General features: G+C 66.4%; 7 protein-coding genes across 7 annotated transcripts in view; 3 read left to right on the top strand and 4 right to left on the bottom strand.

Annotated features, from left to right (window-relative positions):
* Positions 1-592, top strand: part of EMIHUDRAFT_442227 (hypothetical protein) — a 3,947-nt gene extending 3,355 nt beyond the window's left edge. The window contains exon 2 of the mRNA XM_005783858.1: positions 572-592. The gene's annotated coding sequence lies outside the window, so the exon portion shown is untranslated. The remainder of the gene's footprint in view (positions 1-571) is intronic.
* Positions 593-639: 47 nt separating this feature from the next.
* Positions 640-4,499, bottom strand: EMIHUDRAFT_442226 (hypothetical protein). The gene is made up of 6 exons (XM_005783857.1): positions 4,341-4,499; positions 3,836-4,270; positions 3,623-3,706; positions 3,470-3,550; positions 1,379-3,272; positions 640-1,284 (listed from the first exon to the last, which is right to left on the bottom strand). The coding sequence occupies exons 1-6, from the start codon at positions 4,437-4,439 to the stop codon at positions 1,052-1,054; spliced, it is 2,826 nt and encodes a 941-aa protein (XP_005783914.1). The 5' UTR covers positions 4,440-4,499; the 3' UTR covers positions 640-1,051.
* A 1,521-nt stretch (positions 4,500-6,020) lies between these two features.
* Positions 6,021-6,789, bottom strand: EMIHUDRAFT_364997 (hypothetical protein). The gene has a single exon (XM_005783856.1). The coding sequence runs from the start codon at positions 6,728-6,730 to the stop codon at positions 6,077-6,079; it is 654 nt and encodes a 217-aa protein (XP_005783913.1). The 5' UTR covers positions 6,731-6,789; the 3' UTR covers positions 6,021-6,076.
* A 3,295-nt stretch (positions 6,790-10,084) lies between these two features.
* On the top strand, positions 10,085-11,117 carry EMIHUDRAFT_231883 (hypothetical protein; the record flags this gene model as incomplete). Its single annotated transcript, XM_005783855.1, has 2 exons — positions 10,085-10,381; positions 10,458-11,117. 2 exons carry the CDS (start codon positions 10,085-10,087, stop codon positions 11,115-11,117), a joined length of 957 nt encoding a protein of 318 aa, XP_005783912.1.
* A 1,113-nt stretch (positions 11,118-12,230) lies between these two features.
* Positions 12,231-12,695, top strand: EMIHUDRAFT_231881 (hypothetical protein; the record flags this gene model as incomplete). The annotated part of the gene is made up of 1 exon (XM_005783854.1): positions 12,231-12,695. One exon carries the CDS (start codon positions 12,231-12,233, stop codon positions 12,693-12,695), a length of 465 nt encoding a protein of 154 aa, XP_005783911.1.
* Positions 12,696-12,761: 66 nt separating this feature from the next.
* EMIHUDRAFT_442224 (hypothetical protein) lies at positions 12,762-13,891 on the bottom strand (the record flags this gene model as incomplete). The annotated part of the gene is made up of 2 exons (XM_005783853.1): positions 12,762-13,646; positions 13,834-13,891. Coding segments are annotated over 2 exons (584 nt in total), but the record flags the coding sequence as incomplete, so codon positions are not given.
* A 2,266-nt stretch (positions 13,892-16,157) lies between these two features.
* EMIHUDRAFT_57493 (hypothetical protein) lies at positions 16,158-16,865 on the bottom strand (the record flags this gene model as incomplete). The annotated part of the gene is made up of 3 exons (XM_005783852.1): positions 16,158-16,259; positions 16,398-16,509; positions 16,585-16,865. Coding segments are annotated over 3 exons (495 nt in total), but the record flags the coding sequence as incomplete, so codon positions are not given.
* Between the last annotated feature and the right edge of the window lie 801 nt (positions 16,866-17,666).

The following is a 17,666-nucleotide window of genomic DNA, read 5'->3' as shown; positions in this document are numbered from 1 at the left end:
GGGCGAGGGAGAGCTGAGGCGGCCGGCGGTGGTGGCGGGAGCAGCGGAGGCGACGGCGTCGGAGGGGGTGGGGGGGAGGGAAACGGCGGCGACTGTGGCGGAGACCGCGGCAGCGGCGGTGGCGAGGGCCTAGCCTGAGGGGGAGGGGGTGTGGGGGAGGGGATGAGGACGGTGAGGGCGGCTGGGGCAGCCGGGAAGGCAGCACAGGCGAGGCGCGGCGCACCTCAAACTCGAGCGAGTAGCGGGAATCTCACCCGCTGCTCCGGCGGGAGATTGCTCCCCCGCCAGCCCCTGGGTCACCCCGAGTGACCTCGCAGCCCACGCCGTGAGGCGCTGCTGTCAGGGGGTTTATCACCGCCGTATCCACCCCACACTGGCCGCCGAGGGGCCCGGCGGGCTGAGGCGCGCGAGGCGGCTTTTGCTCCCGCGGGGCGGCTCTATCCGTCTCATCACGGCGTCCCGAGGTGTAGCCGTGTACCTGGTGGCAGGGCCATCACTCACGCGCCTACTCGCGGCACGACGAGGGAAGGCGTGACGCGACCGCGAGAGGCGAGATGGATGATGGCGAGACGTCCTTTACACGGTGCTCAAGAGTCAAGTCCATCAAGAATCAAGTCTCAAGATTCACAACACATGACAAAAAATCAATTTTCACAATATGATAAACATGTATATACTGTATCCACACACACACAGAGAATCGTATCTCGAGCGTATGAACATGCTTGGACAACACATCCCTCGGCTGTGAGAGACACACCACACAGCCCGAAGTGAGAGACTCATGCGCATCACCACAGAGCGGTAAGATCGGTACGGCTGTGTTGTGTACCCCGATGCCGCGATTCATATGAACAAAGACATGTGTGTAGAGCGGTGGTACTAGAGGGAGGGCCGGCGCGTATAGCGCCGCGTGTACTCTCTCGCCCGCATCTCGCGCGGAGAGCCGGAGCCCGGAGCACTAGGCAAGCACGGCCAACCACATTGCGACCACATTTAATGTGCCACATCCGGAGCCGCGGGCAGGGCGCGGGCCTCGCCGCTAGTTTGACTAGTAGAAGGAGTCGATGTCCGCGAGGAGGACTCGCTCCTTGCCAGGCTTCAGCTGAAGCGCCGCCACAAAGTCAGCCTCCATCCGCGCCTTTTTGAGCTCCGCCACCGTGTCCAAGCCCTGCTCCTCGAACCACGCGCCGGCGGCGGCCACCGAGCCCGATAGATTGCAGCCGTGCAGCAGCTCGGCCAAGCCCTCGACGCAACTGCCCAGCTCGGAGCCGGACGCGCGACCTAGCGGTGGGAACACCGACTGTGAACACGGACCCTTCCCCACATGCGTGCGGCGGGCAGCTGCGCAGCATCGGGAGCCGGGCGCCGGGCTCGCCTCCAGCCGGCGCCGACGTGGCGTGCAGAGAGTCGTCCGCGGGGATGTGCAGGCCCCACGCGAGCAGGTACGTGCGGCGGAGCGCCCAGCCCATGCCGGGGGAGCAGCCGTCCTCGGCGGCGCCCTCGGCGGCGGCGAGCATCATCTCCCGCCCCGCCTCGCGCCTCTCACCGTCGAGAGAGTCGAGCTCCGCGCCTGAGCCCAGCTGCTCCGTCGCCGACGGCCCTCCCCCGCCGGCGTCGTCCAGCTCCGCCTCCGCCTTGCCGGCAGCGTCGCCGCGCGACGGCTCTCGCGACGGCTCGGAGCCGCGCGCTGTGCCGAGCGCGCTCAGCTCCGAGTCGTTCCTCGGCACACTCCTCACGGGCAGCTGAACCTTCTCGGAACCTTCCTGCAAGGACACGGCCAACCCGCCGCCCGCGGCCGGGTCGGGCTCCGCGTCCGGCTCGGCAGCCTTGCGCGCCGGCTTGCCGGCGTCGCGCCAAAAGTGGAGCACGGCGTCGAGCGGCACGCGCAGCTTTTGCGCCGGCTCCGCCTTGCGGCCGTCGGCGGCGGCGGCTGCGGCGGCGCGCACCGCGTCGTCGAGCTCGGCGTATGCAAGGCGGAGCTCGCGGCGGCGCAGCTTGCCCGAGGTTGTCTTGAGGATGGTGCGCGCGCGGAGCAGCACCACCGCGTACGCCTTGACGCCCTCCGCCTCGCGCACCCCGTCGCGAACCGCCTCGGCGATCGCCGCGCCGCCGCCCGCGGCAGCCGCCTTCTCCGCCTCGGGCTTGAGTTCGGCCACGAGAACGAGCGCCTCGCCGTCCGTGTCCTGCCCCGTGTCCGGCGGAACCACCGGCAGCGCGGCGCAGCAGCCGGGTCGCATCGCAGTGTGGGCTGCCTCCGCACACGTCTCGATGTCGTGCGCGTGCAGCGTGCGGCCGCGGATGCAGAGGATGTCCTTGATGCGGCCGACGATGTACAGCCGCGACTCCCACACGAAGCCGAGGTCGCCCGTGCAAAGGAACGGCTCACCCTTTCCGCACGGAGGCAGCTCCCCGCCACCACCGCCGCCGCCGCCGCCGCTGCCGCCGCCGCCGCCGCCGCCGCCGCTGCCCCGCTCGCCCACGGCCGCGCCCTTCTCCTCTCTCAGCGCGGAGGGCGGCGCGGGCAGGGCGAGGGGCGTGCGGAAGGTCTGCTCGCTCAGCTCCGGCTGCTGCCAGTAGCCGAGGGCGACGCTCGCGCCTCGGATCCGGACCTCGCCAACCACTCCGTCCGGCAGCGGCAGCCCCGTCTCAGGGTGCGAGATCGCGAAGCGCTGCCCGGTGAGCGCCGCCTCCTCGACGAAGCAGCCGGGGAACTCGATCAGGTTGTCGTCGCCCGGCTGCAGCGGCATCGGCGCGTCGCCCGGGCCGAGCCGTGAGCGGGGCACCTCGAGGACGACGGGAGGCTCGGCGACGCCGCAGCCGTACACACACGTCTCGGCGAGGCCGTAGAGGCATGCCCACGAGGAGGGGTGCCACCCGCACGGCGCGAACTTTGCGTCGAAGTCGGCGAGCGTGCGCGTGCGGATGGGCTCGGCGCCGTTGAAGGCCGCCTTCCAGTGCGAGAGCTGCAGCTTCGCGATGTGGTGCGGCTTTGCGCGGCGCGTGCAGAGGGCGAAGCCAAAGTTTGGCGACGGCGAGATGACGAGGTGCGAGTGCTGGAGGCGCGAGATGGCGAGGAGCCAAGACATGGGGTGCTTGATGAAGGTGAAGGGGGAGAGGAGGTCGGAGCGGTAGCCCTGCATCGCCGTCGAGAGGGAGCCCGCGATGAGCCCAAAGTCGTGGTACTGCGGCAGCCACGAGACCATGGCGATGCGGGAGCCCGGCGGGGGGAAGCTGTTTGTGGTGGTGGAAGAGTAGGACATGGCAAGCACCTGCGGACGCAAGGCGTGGGCGTGCCGGCGCCGCTCCGCAGGCGTGGGCGTGAACGGGGGGGAAGGGGGCGGGGCGTTGGGGCATCGATCGGCGGTGTGGCGGGGGTGCAGCGTGGGGGGCGGGCAGGGCGAGCAGACGGAGGAGGGGCAGGGAGGGGTGGGGGAAGCGTCTCGGAAATGTCTCGGAAGTGTCTCACGTTGGCGAGCAAGTTGCGCGTGCCGATGGCGACGCCCTTCGGGTGGCCGGTGGAGCCGGAGGTGTACTGCAGGAAGGAGACCTAGGGGTAGGGGTAGGGGTAGGGTTAGGGTTAGGGTAAGGGTTAGGTTGAGGTGTACTGCAGGAAGGAGACCTCGTCGCGCGGCGACGGCTCGCAGCGGCCGGGCAGCCATTCGCTGAGCCAGTCGGCGTCGCCGCGGCCGAGGCGGGGGGAGACCTGCCGAGAGGGAGGAGCGAGGGGGTGGGGCGGAGGGGGAGGGGTTTGGACTGTGGAGTGGGAGAGGGTGGAAGGGACAGGGCGGAGGAGAGAGCGAGGCGCGAGGCTGCGGGGCTGGGTGGTGCGAGCCTCATCGGTGCAGCGCCAGGTCCACTCGGGCGGCCAGCTGCACTCGGCCTCGCGCACGAGCTTGCTGGCCAGCCACGAGGCGCGCACGTACGTCCGCGTCGACAGGAAGGCGTGCGGTGTGCACGACTCGGCAATCCGCTTGACCTTTGCGAGCCCGTCGGCCAGCAGCCGCTTGGCGCCGACCGACGGGAGGGGCGTGAGCGGGAGGACGGGAGGGTAGTAGGGCACAGCGATCACCGCCGCATACTGGCACCCGAAGAAGGCCACCAGCAGCTCGAGGCCGGGCGCATACACCAGCATAAGCCGGTCGTTTGTGCTCGCGCCCCAACGCCGCCGGAGCGCCACACAGACAGCCCGGCAGCGGGCCCGCATCTCGGCGTACGAGAGGGTCGCCTCCTCGCTGGCATCCGCCGTCAGCCAGCTATAGAGCCGCTCCTGAGGCAGGGGAGGTTCGGTTGATCCTGCGACGCCGGTTGGTCCTCTGGCCGCCATCGCCACGGCACACCTCGCCCAGCAGCTCCGCGTTCGCCTCGAAACGGCCGACGAAGGAAGTGGCGGGCGAGCGCTTGGTGCGAGGGGCCTCGGACTGGAACGCGTTGCACATAGTTCCAAAAGCAACAGTGCGAGCGCGACACGCTGCGCTCGGGAGGGCCTTGAGGAGGCGCAGCGGGGCACGAAAAGAGGAGCCCCGGCGTCGCAATGTGTCGTCCCCCCGTCACGCCTCCCTGGCGAGGTACTTCCAGCTCTGCGGGAACAGCTGAACGCTGCTCGAAGGTCTCGGTGTTAGGTGTATTGTTGGCTCGGGTTGACTCGGTCAGACTAAAAACCCCGACAGTGCCTCGCCAGACGGGTTCTTATTCAATCCGCAGGAACCACGTTTTCTTCATCATCTGGCCCATCCATCCAGGGAGTGCCGGTGGCACCGAAGCGGAACGACACGCTCAAGCGAACCTTGGAGAAACATGGCCTCGTTGCTAGCTCGCGTTCTCTGCGCTGACAGGAAGGGCGAGGTGAGCAAGTGGTGTGCCGTGGCAAGCGGATGCGCGACGCTGGTGCTCTACGCGGATATGTGGGTGGACGCTCGGCGTCGCTCATCACTCGCCCATTCGCTGGAGGCGCTCGAGTCTGAGGCGCACGAGAGGGCGCGGCTGACGCGTCGAGGGTTAGCCGAGCGGCGCGAGGCGCCAGCGCTCTGGATTGGGCATCTATCGAGAACCAGCCTCAGCCTCAACGGGCCAGCAATGCTTCCCGCCGCACGCCGAGGCACGCAAGTGGAGGTGGTTGAGGAAGGCGCGCGACTGCTGACGGTGAGGAACTGCCGCACGGGCGAAGTTGGGTGGTACCCGAGGAACTGGGTGCAAGCCGCGTGAACATAACCAGTTCCCGTCCACAGCACGCCCAGCGCGTCGCCGAGAGGCGAGAGCTGTGCTCCGGCGGCACTGTGTACACTTCCTAGGGGGAGAGAGGGCGGCTCGGATTGATTGCCCTCATGGCATCTGTGAGTCGGGGCCTCGCACGCAGCTAGTATGCATACTAAATTTCAGTACTGGGAAAATCGGGCGCAAGTGCAGAAAACGCAACACTGCCCTCTCCAAAAGCCGCTCCAAGTCGCAAGTGCACACGCTGTAGCCTGGCGCGCGCGCCAGATCGTCGCGCCGCCCTGTCTCCCGTTTTTTGCTTTTTCCTTTTAGTCTCATCTCGTCGAACTAACTAAACATGGGGTCGCAGATGTGGACTCGTCACTCGATCTGGATTCTGGTGGGCTCGTGTGCTGTTCCCCTTCTGGTGGCGGTGCTCCAAGTCTACTTCTCGAAGCAGCGCGGGCTCTCGAGAGCAGCGGAGCCCGTCGCAGCCAGAGGCGCAGCGCCGCAGCCGCCCTGGGAGCACGGACGGGCCGCAGCTGGACTCGCTTCCACTTTTTCGGCCGCAGGCGGCAGGGCCAGCAGGCGCCCACACACACAGCGTCAGCGTCAGCGTCAGCGTCAGCGACGGCGTGGCCAGGAGGACCACAGTGTGGTACGTGTGTGCGCGGAGTCCGGCGAGAGAGATATCGTGTAGACGTTGATCGTTGTGTCTTTTCGCACCTTTGAGACACCACCCCCTTCTCTCTATTGAGTCTCTCTATATAACGTACATTCAAGTAACATAACTTTATAACAAACCGTAAGAGACCTCGTGTGCGTGGAGAAGTTTACCTTACGTCGCCTTACACTTCCGACATGCAGCATGCCATGCATGATCTCACACAAGTGGCGTCACCGTCACCGGCGGCTGGCTACTCCACAGCGTGCGTAGCAGCCGGCACCAGGCGTCACGGCGGGTCTGAGCGCCGGGTGGAGGCGAGGGCGGTGGGGGGGGCCTCACCACCGAGGGTGGCTCCGGCAGCGGCGGCGCATGCGCGGAGGCGACCTGGATCACGAACGGCGCCGGTTGATCCTCGAAACGAAGCCGTCGCCTGACTGGCTCCGCCACGTGCACGGCCTTGGGTGACGGAGGTGGTCGTTGGCTGCCGAGCAGGGCGAGGATAAAGCCGAAGCAGAGCAACGCGCCGACAAAGGCCACCGAAAGCCGTCCAGCGGCGACCAAGTAGGGATGTGGGTTGTCGCGGAACAGCGGAGGCGTCGCCGCAGGTGACGGCGGCGGAGAGCTAGGCGGGAAGGGTGGAAACAAACGTGTGGTGGCAGCGGCGTTGATAAAATGGCAGCAGAAGGAGAAGCAGGGACTGCCGTCGTCGGCCGCGAAGCCTTGAGCTGCGGCGCGGCTGGATAGACTCCGCCCAAAGAGAGTGAGCCAGGGTCTGTCCGTCTCCACCACGCCGCCGCTCGGTCGGATGTTGACATGCGGAGGAAGGCACGGCCAAGACGCAGTCCAGGAGCAATCACACGCGTCGGACATGACAGGACTGGCGAGGGACTGGGACTGAAGCTCGCAGCTGATCCTGCGTGGCGCACTGAAGCCGCAGCCTGAGCAGCTCTCGTGAGACGTCAATCCCAATGCTCGAACCCGGCGGGCAGCCGAAACCCATCTCCTCCTGTGTTCGTGCCGCGGAGGAAAATTCGGATTTCTTTTTCAAGGGCTGCCGTGTCTTCTCTCTCTCAAGGTGTGTGCCTTTTAATGCCAAAGAAAAATATTGTACCGCTCGCGCCCGAATTTCTGCCTCCTCGTGATCCAACCCGCCATCCCCCTCGCCCGTCGCCCTCCCGCCGCCTCGCCGCTACCTCGCCCTCGTGATCCAACCCGCCACCCCCCTCGCCCGTCACCCTCCCGCCGCCTCGCCGCTACCTCGCCCGCTCGCGCCCGACTTTCTACCTCCTCGTGAAACACCCCGCCCATCTCATCCTGTGTTAAAATAAATAAATAAAACGGACACACAGAACCAGCTGCTGCCGAAGAAGGTCGAGGCGTTGGCTGGCCAGCGCATCGTCGCTGTGTCGGCGGGAGACGCGCACAACCTCGCGCCCTCACCGCCGACGGCAGCGTCTGGAGCTGGGGCTTTGGAGCCGGTGGCCGGCTCGGCCACGGCGACCAGCAGAACCATCTGCTGCCAAAGAAGGTCGAGGCCTTCGCTGGGCGGCGCGTCGTCGCTGTGTCGGCTGGAGCCGCGCACAGCCTCGCCCTCACCGCCGACGGCGCTGTCTGGAGCCTCTCGAGCCAGCGCGGCACGCCCCCGCTCGAACTGATTCGGACGGAGAGGGGGGCGCCGCTGCAGACCGCTGCCAACTGGCGCTGGCTCGTGCTCCTCGACATGACGGGCGTGCACATCCTCGACTTTGCGGCGCGTGGCCTGCCCAGCGGCAAAGCCAAAGCACGCACACTTCCTGCGGAAAAACATCGGGCGGTCCTTAGGAATTTTGTTGTTTTAGCGCGCGGGCACCACCGCCGGAGACGATATGTAGTGACAAGGTCGGGAGGCGTGAGAGGAGAGGGCCTGCGTGATCACTCATCATCCTCTGGCATCAGTACAGAAACTTCTGCCAGTCCTCGCGTACTCGCCGCACAGGAGGCACACTGGCACCGACACAGACAGACATGGCACGGACGACGGCTTCCTTCGTCATCCTTACTCAAAAGCCGTCATCCGACTGCCACTGGCGCCCGCCCCACCACACCCCACCCACCCCGCCCTCCAAGCTCCATCTCGACCCGAGCCACGCCGCCCCGACCCGATAGCTCGTCTACCGCCAGGCCTCCTCAGTCTTCCTCCTCAGATGCCTCCTCAGATGCCTCCTCGTCGTCGTCGCCAGACTCTTCGTGGCTCTCGTCGCCGCTGGAGTCGCTGGCGTCGTTCAAGTCGTCAGAGGAGTACCGAGGCGAGCCATCGCCATCAGCATCACAAGGCGATGACGACGGCGACGACGGCGATGGCGATGGCGATAGGACAAATGTTGGGTCGCGCTTCTCCTCTACCTCCTCTTGCGGGTAAAAGTACTCAGCGATACGCTCGTGGATCAGCCTGGCCTCCTCACCCTGAACGCAATGCGTCGCGTAATGCGTGCATTCATTGTACAGGTCCCAGAGGCTCGCCTCGTCGTCGCGGTCGTCAAACGCTTCGTCGATGGCACGGTTGAGGGGAATGAGCTCCTCATCACAGAATGCGGCCCGAAAATCTTCGCGATCGTCGTCCGTGAGGGCGTGGCCCTTCATCGCGAGCCACAGCCCCTTGCACCGCGGCGCAGCGTGCTCGAGCATCTCTTGGATCTGCGCGTGGAGCGTCGTCCAATCGTGCTGGCGGTAGTGGACAAATTTGAGCGCCGCGAACAGGTACGAAGGAAAGTACATGCCGTTGGTACAAACAAACCGCACTGCACCGAGGGCGATTTCGAGTGCCTTGGACTTGTCATAGCTGTTGAAGGCAACCAGCTGAAATCGCACAAGATCCTCGCTTTCGCCTTGCAATGCGACGTTGACTTGCGGGAAGCAGGGGTGGCTGACGACGGCAAGCATCATAGCTTGCGTGCTCAGGTTTCTGAAGTCAACGCAGATGGTGCCGCCCGGGCCAAAGAGATGCGTCACAGACTCATTCAGTCGCCCAACGAGGTCCTGGTGTGGCATGAGCGAGTACGCGGCGGAGACACGCTGGATGGTTATCCAAGTCTCTTCCTCTGGGCGACGGATCTGCGTAGCCCAAGGCAGGTCCGACTCGTTCGTCTGGTAATGCCACGCTTCACCGGGCTCCATCTCGGCCGGCGTGGCGGCGGCCGCGGCGGCCGCGGCCAGCTCCTTGGTCCGCAGCTCGCCCACGTTGGACTCGTCGAACGTTTGCGCCTCGGGCACAAAGCGCTTGTGCATTGCCATCTGCTGCTCGTTGAAGCAAACCTTGCCCGTCTCCGTGCAGACCCACACCTTCTCCTCGAGCGAGACCTGGGCAAAGGCCTGCAGCCCTGTCTCCTCGCTGTGGAGCTTCGCGTCGGCCTCGTTGTAGAAGAGCTTGCCCGTCTTCTCGCACTTGATGACCACCTCGACATGGCGCACCTCAAAAAAGCTGTCCGTGCCCTTGAGCTGCACTTTGCACTGCGCTGTCGTACACAGGCGCTTCGAGCTGCGCGTAATCATGCCCGGTGCGTCTTGCCGGCTTCGGCGAATCGCGTTCTCGTCGATGAATATCTGAAGTTAAAGGCGAGTGTTGGGCGTCAGCTTATTTGGCGAGGGCGCACAAGAGAGAGAGGAGCATGTCTTATCGCAGGGCATCTCATCGTGGTAGGCAGGGGACGCTGTCTGATACACGGAGGATCGCGAGGCGGACCGGGTCCCAGCTAGGAAGGTGACCGCGGGTGCTCGTCGTTTCAGGGCGCAAAGGAAGGCTCGGAGAACCGCCAAGTCGCCCCCGCCCGGCAATTGTATCACGCCCTCTACGCTGGAGTGCCGGCGCACTACTGGGCGCCGGGTAAATCGGAAAGTGGCCACGACGCCTTCAAGCAGGAGTGTTTTGCGATGCCTGTTGTATGCCTAGCTAGAGCTGAGTGAGGCAGGTTCGAGCGAGGGGAAGTTGAAGTTCAATACCCGAGTCGATCGGTCGGTGGCGGCTTGCCCGGCGGCTCGGCGGCTCGGCGGCTCGGCGGCTCGGCGGCTCGGCGGCTGGGTGCTCGGCGGCGCGGCGCGGCCTTTAAAACGGCGAACGCGGCGGTCCACCTTAGACCGCATGCAGCATCGTGCTCGGAAATCGTCGGTTACAAAAGGTTTGGAATTTGTTGACACGCGTCGCGCTCAAGGAACTGCCCGGAGGACCGATTTGGCGACACGCTGTCCGAAATGGCTAATGTCGAAGAGGAGCTGGAGCTGCGCTCGGACGCTCTCGGCCCGGTGCCAAAGCCAATCAACGGAGGCGACAACGCGTACCTGCAGTGCTCGGCTCACACCGGCCCGATTCGGGCAGCGTTCGAGTCAGCACTCGGCGTCAAGGTCCAGCACGGCATTTTCGGCGGCAAGATCTGGAACATGCTGCTGCAGCTCGAATCGACCGACCGTGTCAAGGCAGTGGAGAGGCTGGAGGAGGAGCAAGGCATCTCGCGCGCGATCATACAGCGCAAGGGCAAGCCAGTGTATGTGGTGTGCATATTCGCCTCTCGCTCCCTCTCTGACCTCCCGGTGCCATGTACTGACCCTATCCTCTCCTGCATGCCAGGTGTACATGTCAAAGGAGGAGAAGGAGAAGCGCAAGAGCCAGACTCTGGAGGACACCCTCTCGGAGCGTGCCAAGGTGATCAAGATCCCAGAAACGCAGCTCGCAAAGATCGACGCGTGCTGGCTGAAGAAGCAGGAGTATAAGGAGGCGTGCAAGGCGCTGCACGAGGACACGGACGAGTGCCTGACGCGCGTGGAATCCATCACGGCGCCGGCCTTCCGCGCCTTTGAGGAGCGCGCCGCTGCCTTCACGGCGCAGAAGGAGGAGAAGGACACGCACAAGCTCGAGCAGCTGATGAAGTCGGCGGAGGCTGAGCTGAGCTTTGCCAAGGAGAAGCTGGCCACCTGCCGCAAGGACAAAAAGAACTTCACTTCCGACCTGCGCAAGTACAACACGCGGCGCGACGAGCTCAAGGAGCGGGCGGTCCATCTCGCGCTCGACTCGAACTCTGACATTGCCAAGAGCGCGGAGATCCAGCTGGAGCGGCGGCGCCTCATTGACACCATCTCTGAGACGGAGGGCAAGGTCTCGTCGCTCGCCGTCTCAATCTCGGATTATGAGAAGTGCGCTACGACGCTGGAGGCGCAGATCAAAGACCTGGCGGCCAAAGTCGACCCGAAGACCGACGGGCAGCCGTCGTCGAAGCGGCAGCGGCTCTGACTCGGTCGGTCGGGGTGTCTTGGCGTTCTTGCCGGGCAGGAGAACGCCGGGCAGGAGAGGTTCTAGGCTCCCCTAGCTGCAAGACAAGAGCATGCGCGCTAGCAGGCTGAGTCGAGAGGGAGAGGGTGTGCCGGCGCACTACTGGGCGCCGGTAAATCGGAAATTTTAGTGGGAAGGAAAGTGTTTTGCGATGCCTGCCTTCTCAGTATGTATCTGCCTAGATAGAGCTGAGGCATGTATGGGATGTTCACTATACTCGAGTAGATCGGTCGGTGGCCTTGCCCGGCGGCTCGGCGGCTGGGCGCGACTCGGCGCGGCCTTTAAAACGGCGAACGCGGCGCGGTCCACCTTAGACCGCATGCAGCATCGGTGCTCGGAAATATTTCGTCGGTTACAAGGGGCGATGAAGTCGTCGACACGCGTCGCAGAGCGCATCAGGCGCGACAAGCGCGAGTTCTCCATTTTCGGCGCAGAGCGCATCAGGCGCGACAAGCGCGAGTTCTCCGGCCGCTCCTCCGACGACTCCTCCTCCGACCGCGACTCATGCGGCACCGGCTCCACTAGCGAGGCGAATGACATATTCGACACCCTCGAAGACCATCTCGGCTACGGTTCCGACTCCGGCTCCGGCTGGTAGTCGACAAGCTGCCGAGCGCAAATCACTCTGTGTGACACATTTCTTGTTGGCTTCTAAAAATCTCCTCCTGAAAGGACAAACAACAGCACAACAACACAGACAGGCGACAGGGCCGAACGTGTGAGACTATCCTGTGTTCGTGCGCTAAGACTTGGAGCACTTGGAGCACTTGGAGTGCAGTCAGTAACCTCACATCCAGGGCCGGGGAGCTGAGAAGCGCACCCAGCGGGCCGGATGATCGGGATAGGGCTACGGGCTAGAGAGCCCTGACCCCTAGGGGGGGGTGCGCGTTCGCAGGGAAAGGGCCTTAAAGTAAACACAGTTCTCCGAGAGGGCTCCGTGTACCGGGTTTCCCCTTAACTGCAGAACGCCCCCTCTACTCGGAACTAGTGGACACGGACACTACGACAGCATCCAAAATTCTTTTCAGAAGACCCACTTTTGGCACGCCGGCTATCTCGCTGCAGCACGCGACGATGGCGCGTGGTCAGGGCAAGAGCGGTGGCGCGCGCGGCGGCGCACCGGACTGGCTCAGCCCTCGGGAGGACGTGCCGGTGCAGCAGCAGCAGCGTGGAGGCGACGAGAAGCCGAGACGGCGCAGGAAGGGTGACGAGGACGAGGATGAGCCTCCGAGCAAGGGCATCCGGTGGGGGCCGATCTTCTTCCTGATCATGATGACTCTGCCCGCCGCGCTGCCGATGCTGCTCGACGTGGTCGGCAAGCTGCAGGCGATGGGCGTGATCGACGTCCCCGACCCGTCGGCGGTCTTCTACCCAAACAAGTATCGGCCATGCCTGGTGGAGTACTATGCCGACTGGGCGCCCGAGAAGCTGGGAGGGGTGGACGATGCGCTCGCCAAGTACGAGGGCAAGGAGCGGCAGCTTTTCGGCAAGCTTCATCGCAAGTACGGCAAGAAGGTAAACTTGGCCAACTGCAAGTAGCAGTGCCGCCACTAGGGGTAGGGGAGGTGGAGAGTTCAGAGTGACTAAAGAGTCGTGTCAGTGCGCTTTTGCAAAAGCTACAAAGTATCCATGGCACCAGCGGCATGGCCACTGCTTGGCCGCGCCCTCGCACGTCGCAGAGACAGACGGAGTCGGCGGACGGAGCGAGAGGTCTGCCGGAGAGCCAGACGCGCGCACACCGCAGTGTCCAGTGAATTTCAGTGCGGCAGTGATCCGCGCGTGTCGTACACGCCGACACAGCGCGCTCTAGAACTTTGCTCAGACACATGCCATGCATGCATGTGGCCATGTGCGCAGACAGCCAGACGAGTCCAGAGATTGGGACGCATACAGCGATCTCGGTGCGGGTGCTGGTGCAGGATGTGTGTGGCGCGAGGTGAGCAAGCAGTACGTGGACGGCAGCTTCAGGGCGCGGCGGTCCTCAGAGGAATTCGAGGTACATGTGCCGCCACGCCTCTCGCCGCGCGAGCTCGAGCGCCTTCTCGTCCGCCTCGCCCCCCGCACCGCCGCGCTGCCTGTCCCTCTCCTGGAGGCTGTCCCGGAGGCCCTCCAGCAGCTCGGCCTCCTTGGTGGCGAGAGCGGCCATCTCGCCCCTCTTGACGCCCACGAACCAGCGGACCAGCGTGGGGCCGAGGCGGCGCACCATGTCCTCGTCCGCCTCGAGCGCCTTGAGCGCGTCCTCGAGAGAGGATGGCAGCGGCACGGCGCCCGCGCCGCCGCCGCCGCCCACGCCGCCGCCGCCGCCCGCGCCACCACCGCCCACGCCGCCCACGCCGCCACCGCCGCCCTCGCCACCGCTGCCATTCACCGCCGCCTCGCCGCCGCCATTCGCCGCTGCCTCGCCGCCATTTGCGGAGGCGCCGCCTCTCCCCTTGCCCGACGGGTCGCGCGGCGGCGGGAGCTGCAAGCCCCGCTCCATCCCATCCAAGCCTGCGGGCGCGGAGAGGGTAGTCGTGTCGTGGACGTGTCGTGGACGTGTCGAGGACGTGTCGTGGACGTGTCGTGGTCGTGGACCAAAGTGGCAGCGGCGGGGCAAGTGGGCAGGTGGCGCGGCGGTGACTGCGAGGTGGCGGTGAGCGGCGGCAACGGCATGTCACGGCGGCGCTCGCGCTCGTGCCTGCGGCGACGAGCGCAGCGACGACGAGGTAGGCGTTGGCCGAGGCGGAAGGCATGCGCAGCTCGAGGTAGCACTCCCTGCCCGAGCCGCCCTTCTTGACCCGCACCGCCGCCAGCCGGTCCTCGAGCCCCCACCTGCAGAGTACTCCGCGTGTGGAGCCGCCGCCGCGCCGCCGCCGCTCGCCTCTCTACACCCCTCCTTTCTCAGCTCCCCTCCCCTCTCCTCTCCTCTCCTCCTTCCCCCACCCCCCACCCCACCACCCCCCTCCGCACGTCGCGTGCGTCGGCGCCCAGTTGCCGTGCCGCGCATAACAGGGCACCGTGGGCGAGCACAGCGCCTCGAGGGCGGGGGCGTGCGCCAGGATGCCCGCGAGGAACGCGCGTCCGAGCGGAGAGAGGCCGGCGGGGGCGGCCGCGTCGTGGAGGGCGTTGCGCAGGCCCTCGGAGCAGAAGCCGCCGCCACCGCCTCGCTCGTCGCCTTTGCCGACGTGGCAAGGGCCTCGCTCAGCCCCCTCGCGGCCAAGCGCGCCGCTCGCAGCCTCCGCGCCCTCCGGCTCCCACAGGCTAAAGTTGAAGTGGCCGCCGTTGCCCGGGCCGGACAGGCTGAACGGCTTGGTCATGAAGGTGGCCGTCGCGCCGAACTGCATCGCCACCTCCTTGACCGCCGTCTTAAAGGTGGAGGCGTCGTCCGCAGCGCTGACGCCCCAGGAGGGCGAGACAGTGATCTCGAGCTGGCCGTCGCCGTACTCTGGGTTCATGGTGCGCACGTCGATGCCCGCCGCCTCGAGCTGCTCCTCGAGCGCGTAGCAGAAGCCGGCCACCTTTGCAAGATCGACCCGCCACTCAGTCCCGCGGGCTCCTGGTGGGCGGAGCGCGGTGGCAGGGCCGGGAGATACCGGGAGATACGAGATACGGGAAGATCCGGGGAGATACGCTCGAGATACGGGCAGATACGGGAGATACGGGCAGATCGGGGCAGATACGGGGAGATACGGGGAGATAGAGGGAGATACGGGGAGGTGAAGGCAGGGCGGTCGCCTTCGCCGCCTGCAGCGTGACGAAGATCTCGGGGCCGCTGAAGAGCGGCTCCCACCTGCTCGCACGCACCGCTCGCGCTTGGTGGGAAGTGGTGCCGTCCCCGCGCCCCGTCGCCCTCGGCCAGGGACGGCGCCGCGCCCGTCCCGCGTCGCGAGGCAGAACTCGTACTCGGCCGCCGCGAGCAGCCGCAGCCCTCGGCCGCCGTGCGCCTCGAGCTGCTCGAGCAGCCGGCGGCACGCCTGACCACGCAACGGCACGCGGTCAGCCGCAGTCCTTCTCGCAGCGCCCGCGGAGGGCTCGAGCGGCGGCGGCAGGCCGTGCGCGGGAGGGCGGCGTTGAGCCCGCCGCCCGGCTGCTCCTGCTCGCAGTAGACGCGCCGCACAGCGACGGCTGGCCCACCGCGCACCTCTGGGGAGGTGGAGGAGGAGGTGGCGGAGGCGGAGGCGGAGGGGACGGCGGCGGCGGCGGAGGAGGAGGAGGTGGCGGGGTAGGGGGGGGAGGAGGGGGAGGAGGCCCACGGCAGCAGCCTCTCCGTCTCCCAGCGAGGCACCAGCCGCGAGTTAGCGTAGCCCGCCGCCTCGACCTGTGGGGCGTGTCTCGGACATGTCGTGGACGTGTCCTGGACATGTCCGAGTAGCCCGCCGCCTCGACCTGTGGGGCGTGTCTCGGACATGTCGTGGACGTGTCCTGGACATGTCCGAGTAGCCCGCCGCCTCGACCTCGGCAGGCACGGTGAGCACCTAAAGACATGTCCCGGACATGTCATGGACGTGTCCTGGACATGCCTCGACCTCGGCAGGCACGGTGCGCACCTCCGAGTTTGCCCCAAGGCCGATGGCGCCGTAGTACAGGTAGACAGCGTCGCCTGGGGACGCAGCTCCCCCTTCCTCGTGAAGCAGGCGCCACTCCCCTTGGGCGAGGCGGGGGGCAAGGCCGGCGTCTCGCTCGCCCGCATGCCGCGCCGGCACAGTCTTGCACAGCGCCTTGCCGTTCAAGTCGACGACTTCGAATCGGACGTACTCGCGCGGCGGCCGCGGCGCCGCGGCGGTGCGCGCCGCCGCCGCACTCGCCGCCGCCGCCGCACTCGCCGCCGCCGCCGCTGCCGCCGGATTCGCTACCGCCGCCGCAGCCGCGGCCCCCTCTGGCGGCGGCGACGTGCCGCCTCCGAGCTCGAGGGCGCGCATCTCTGCGAGGAGGGCGGTGAGCGGCACCTACAGACATGTCCCGGACATGTCATGGACGTGTCATGGACATGGCGCGCATCTCTGCGAGGAGGGCGGTGAGCGGCACCTGCCTGCAATAGCCGCGGTTGTGGCGCAGCGACGCGAGCTGCCGCTCGCGCGAGTGCGTGTAGCAGCAGTCGGGGACGCACGTGACGAGGAAGCCTATCTCGGGTCATCCCTCGGGTCATACCTCGGGTCATATCTCGGCGGCGATCTCGGGCGATCTCGGGCGATCTCGGGCGATCTCGGGCGATCTCGGGCGATCTCGGGTGCGTCTCGCGCCGAGATCGCACGCGTCGCGGACGGCGGAGTCCACGCACTGGTCGGTGAGGCCGCCCACGAGCACCACCTGCTCGCAGCCGAGGTTGCGCAGCTTGTAGGCCAGGTTGGTCGAGATGAAGACGGAGGAGGAGCACCTATGCGGAGGTGGACGGCCCGTCAGCTTAAGAGAGAGGAGTTGCGCGACCGGGACCACCACGGCCGGCCCGCACTTTGGCAGCACCATCTCGTCGGCGGCGGGCTGCAGGGCGGCCAGCACCTGCGCGTCCTCCGAGCCGCGAGGCACGTTGAAGCCGGACACCTTGTAGTCGAGGCTGCGGTCTCGCCCGTCGGCGGTCAGGCTCTCGATCACCGTGAAGATGCACTCGACCGACGACTGGCGCGCGGCGCCGAGCAGCGTGGCGATGTTGTCGACCACGGCAGGGAGCGTCTCCCGCAGGTAGTCGGACGGCTGGTTGCTGCCGTCTCTCCAGCAGCCGCCGCGCTCGAGGTCGCAGCAGAAGGTCTGCATATCTATCACGACCACGGCCGTGGACCGAGCGCATCGCAGCGGTATCTCGCGGCTCACCCTTGCGGCCGCCTCGATCGCGGCGCTGTGCCTCACCGTGACCGAGCTAGCCGTCAGAGCTGCGTTGCCGGCCGACGTCGTACGAAGTCGCCGCCTCTGCCACACGAGGAGAGCGACGATGGCGGGCACCTGGAGGAGCACCGCCGTGCGGAGCGAGACGGTGGCAGGCAGCGACATTGTATGCCAGAAAATCGCGTCTGCCCGAGGAAAAAGAATTTAGAGCCCTCTCTCACAGGAAAAAATAACTTTTTTTCAAGGGTTGCCCGGCCGGGTTGCTGCGCAAATCTCGCGCTGCGCTAGGCTCAGAGCGAGTTCGCGCTGCGCTAGGCTCAGACGGCGTGCGTGCGCGGGCCGCCGGGGTGACGGCGGGTGAGGACCCCACCTCCTTCCTCGGGCTCGGCAGCTTGTCGGGCCGCTCTACCACTACCACTACCTCAGCCCTCAGCCGAAGCTGGGGCCGGTCCCGTAGGCCGTCCGTAGCCGAGAGCCCCCGCGTCCCGATGAATGGTATTGGTCGTCGAACGGCGGACGGGCGCGGGCGGCGCGGGGGGTGGCGGGGCGAGACGGCGCAGCATTCCCAGCCCCTTTGCCAAAGGTCCCTGTTTGAGGGCATTAGGAGAACGGAGAGAGATCCCTTTTGGTCCTCCTTTGAAGCTATTTACACACGACCTCACGCTGGAAGTGGCGAATCGATGCGAGCGCGCCGCGTGCCCCCGCGCGGCGCGT

Source organism: Emiliania huxleyi, assembly GCF_000372725.1.
Source record: "Emiliania huxleyi CCMP1516 chromosome Unknown EMIHUscaffold_176, whole genome shotgun sequence".
NCBI lineage: Eukaryota > Haptophyta > Isochrysidales > Noelaerhabdaceae > Emiliania > Emiliania huxleyi.
The sequence above is the reverse complement of the archived record's forward strand: the minus strand, read 5'-3'. Positions and strand labels throughout refer to the sequence as shown.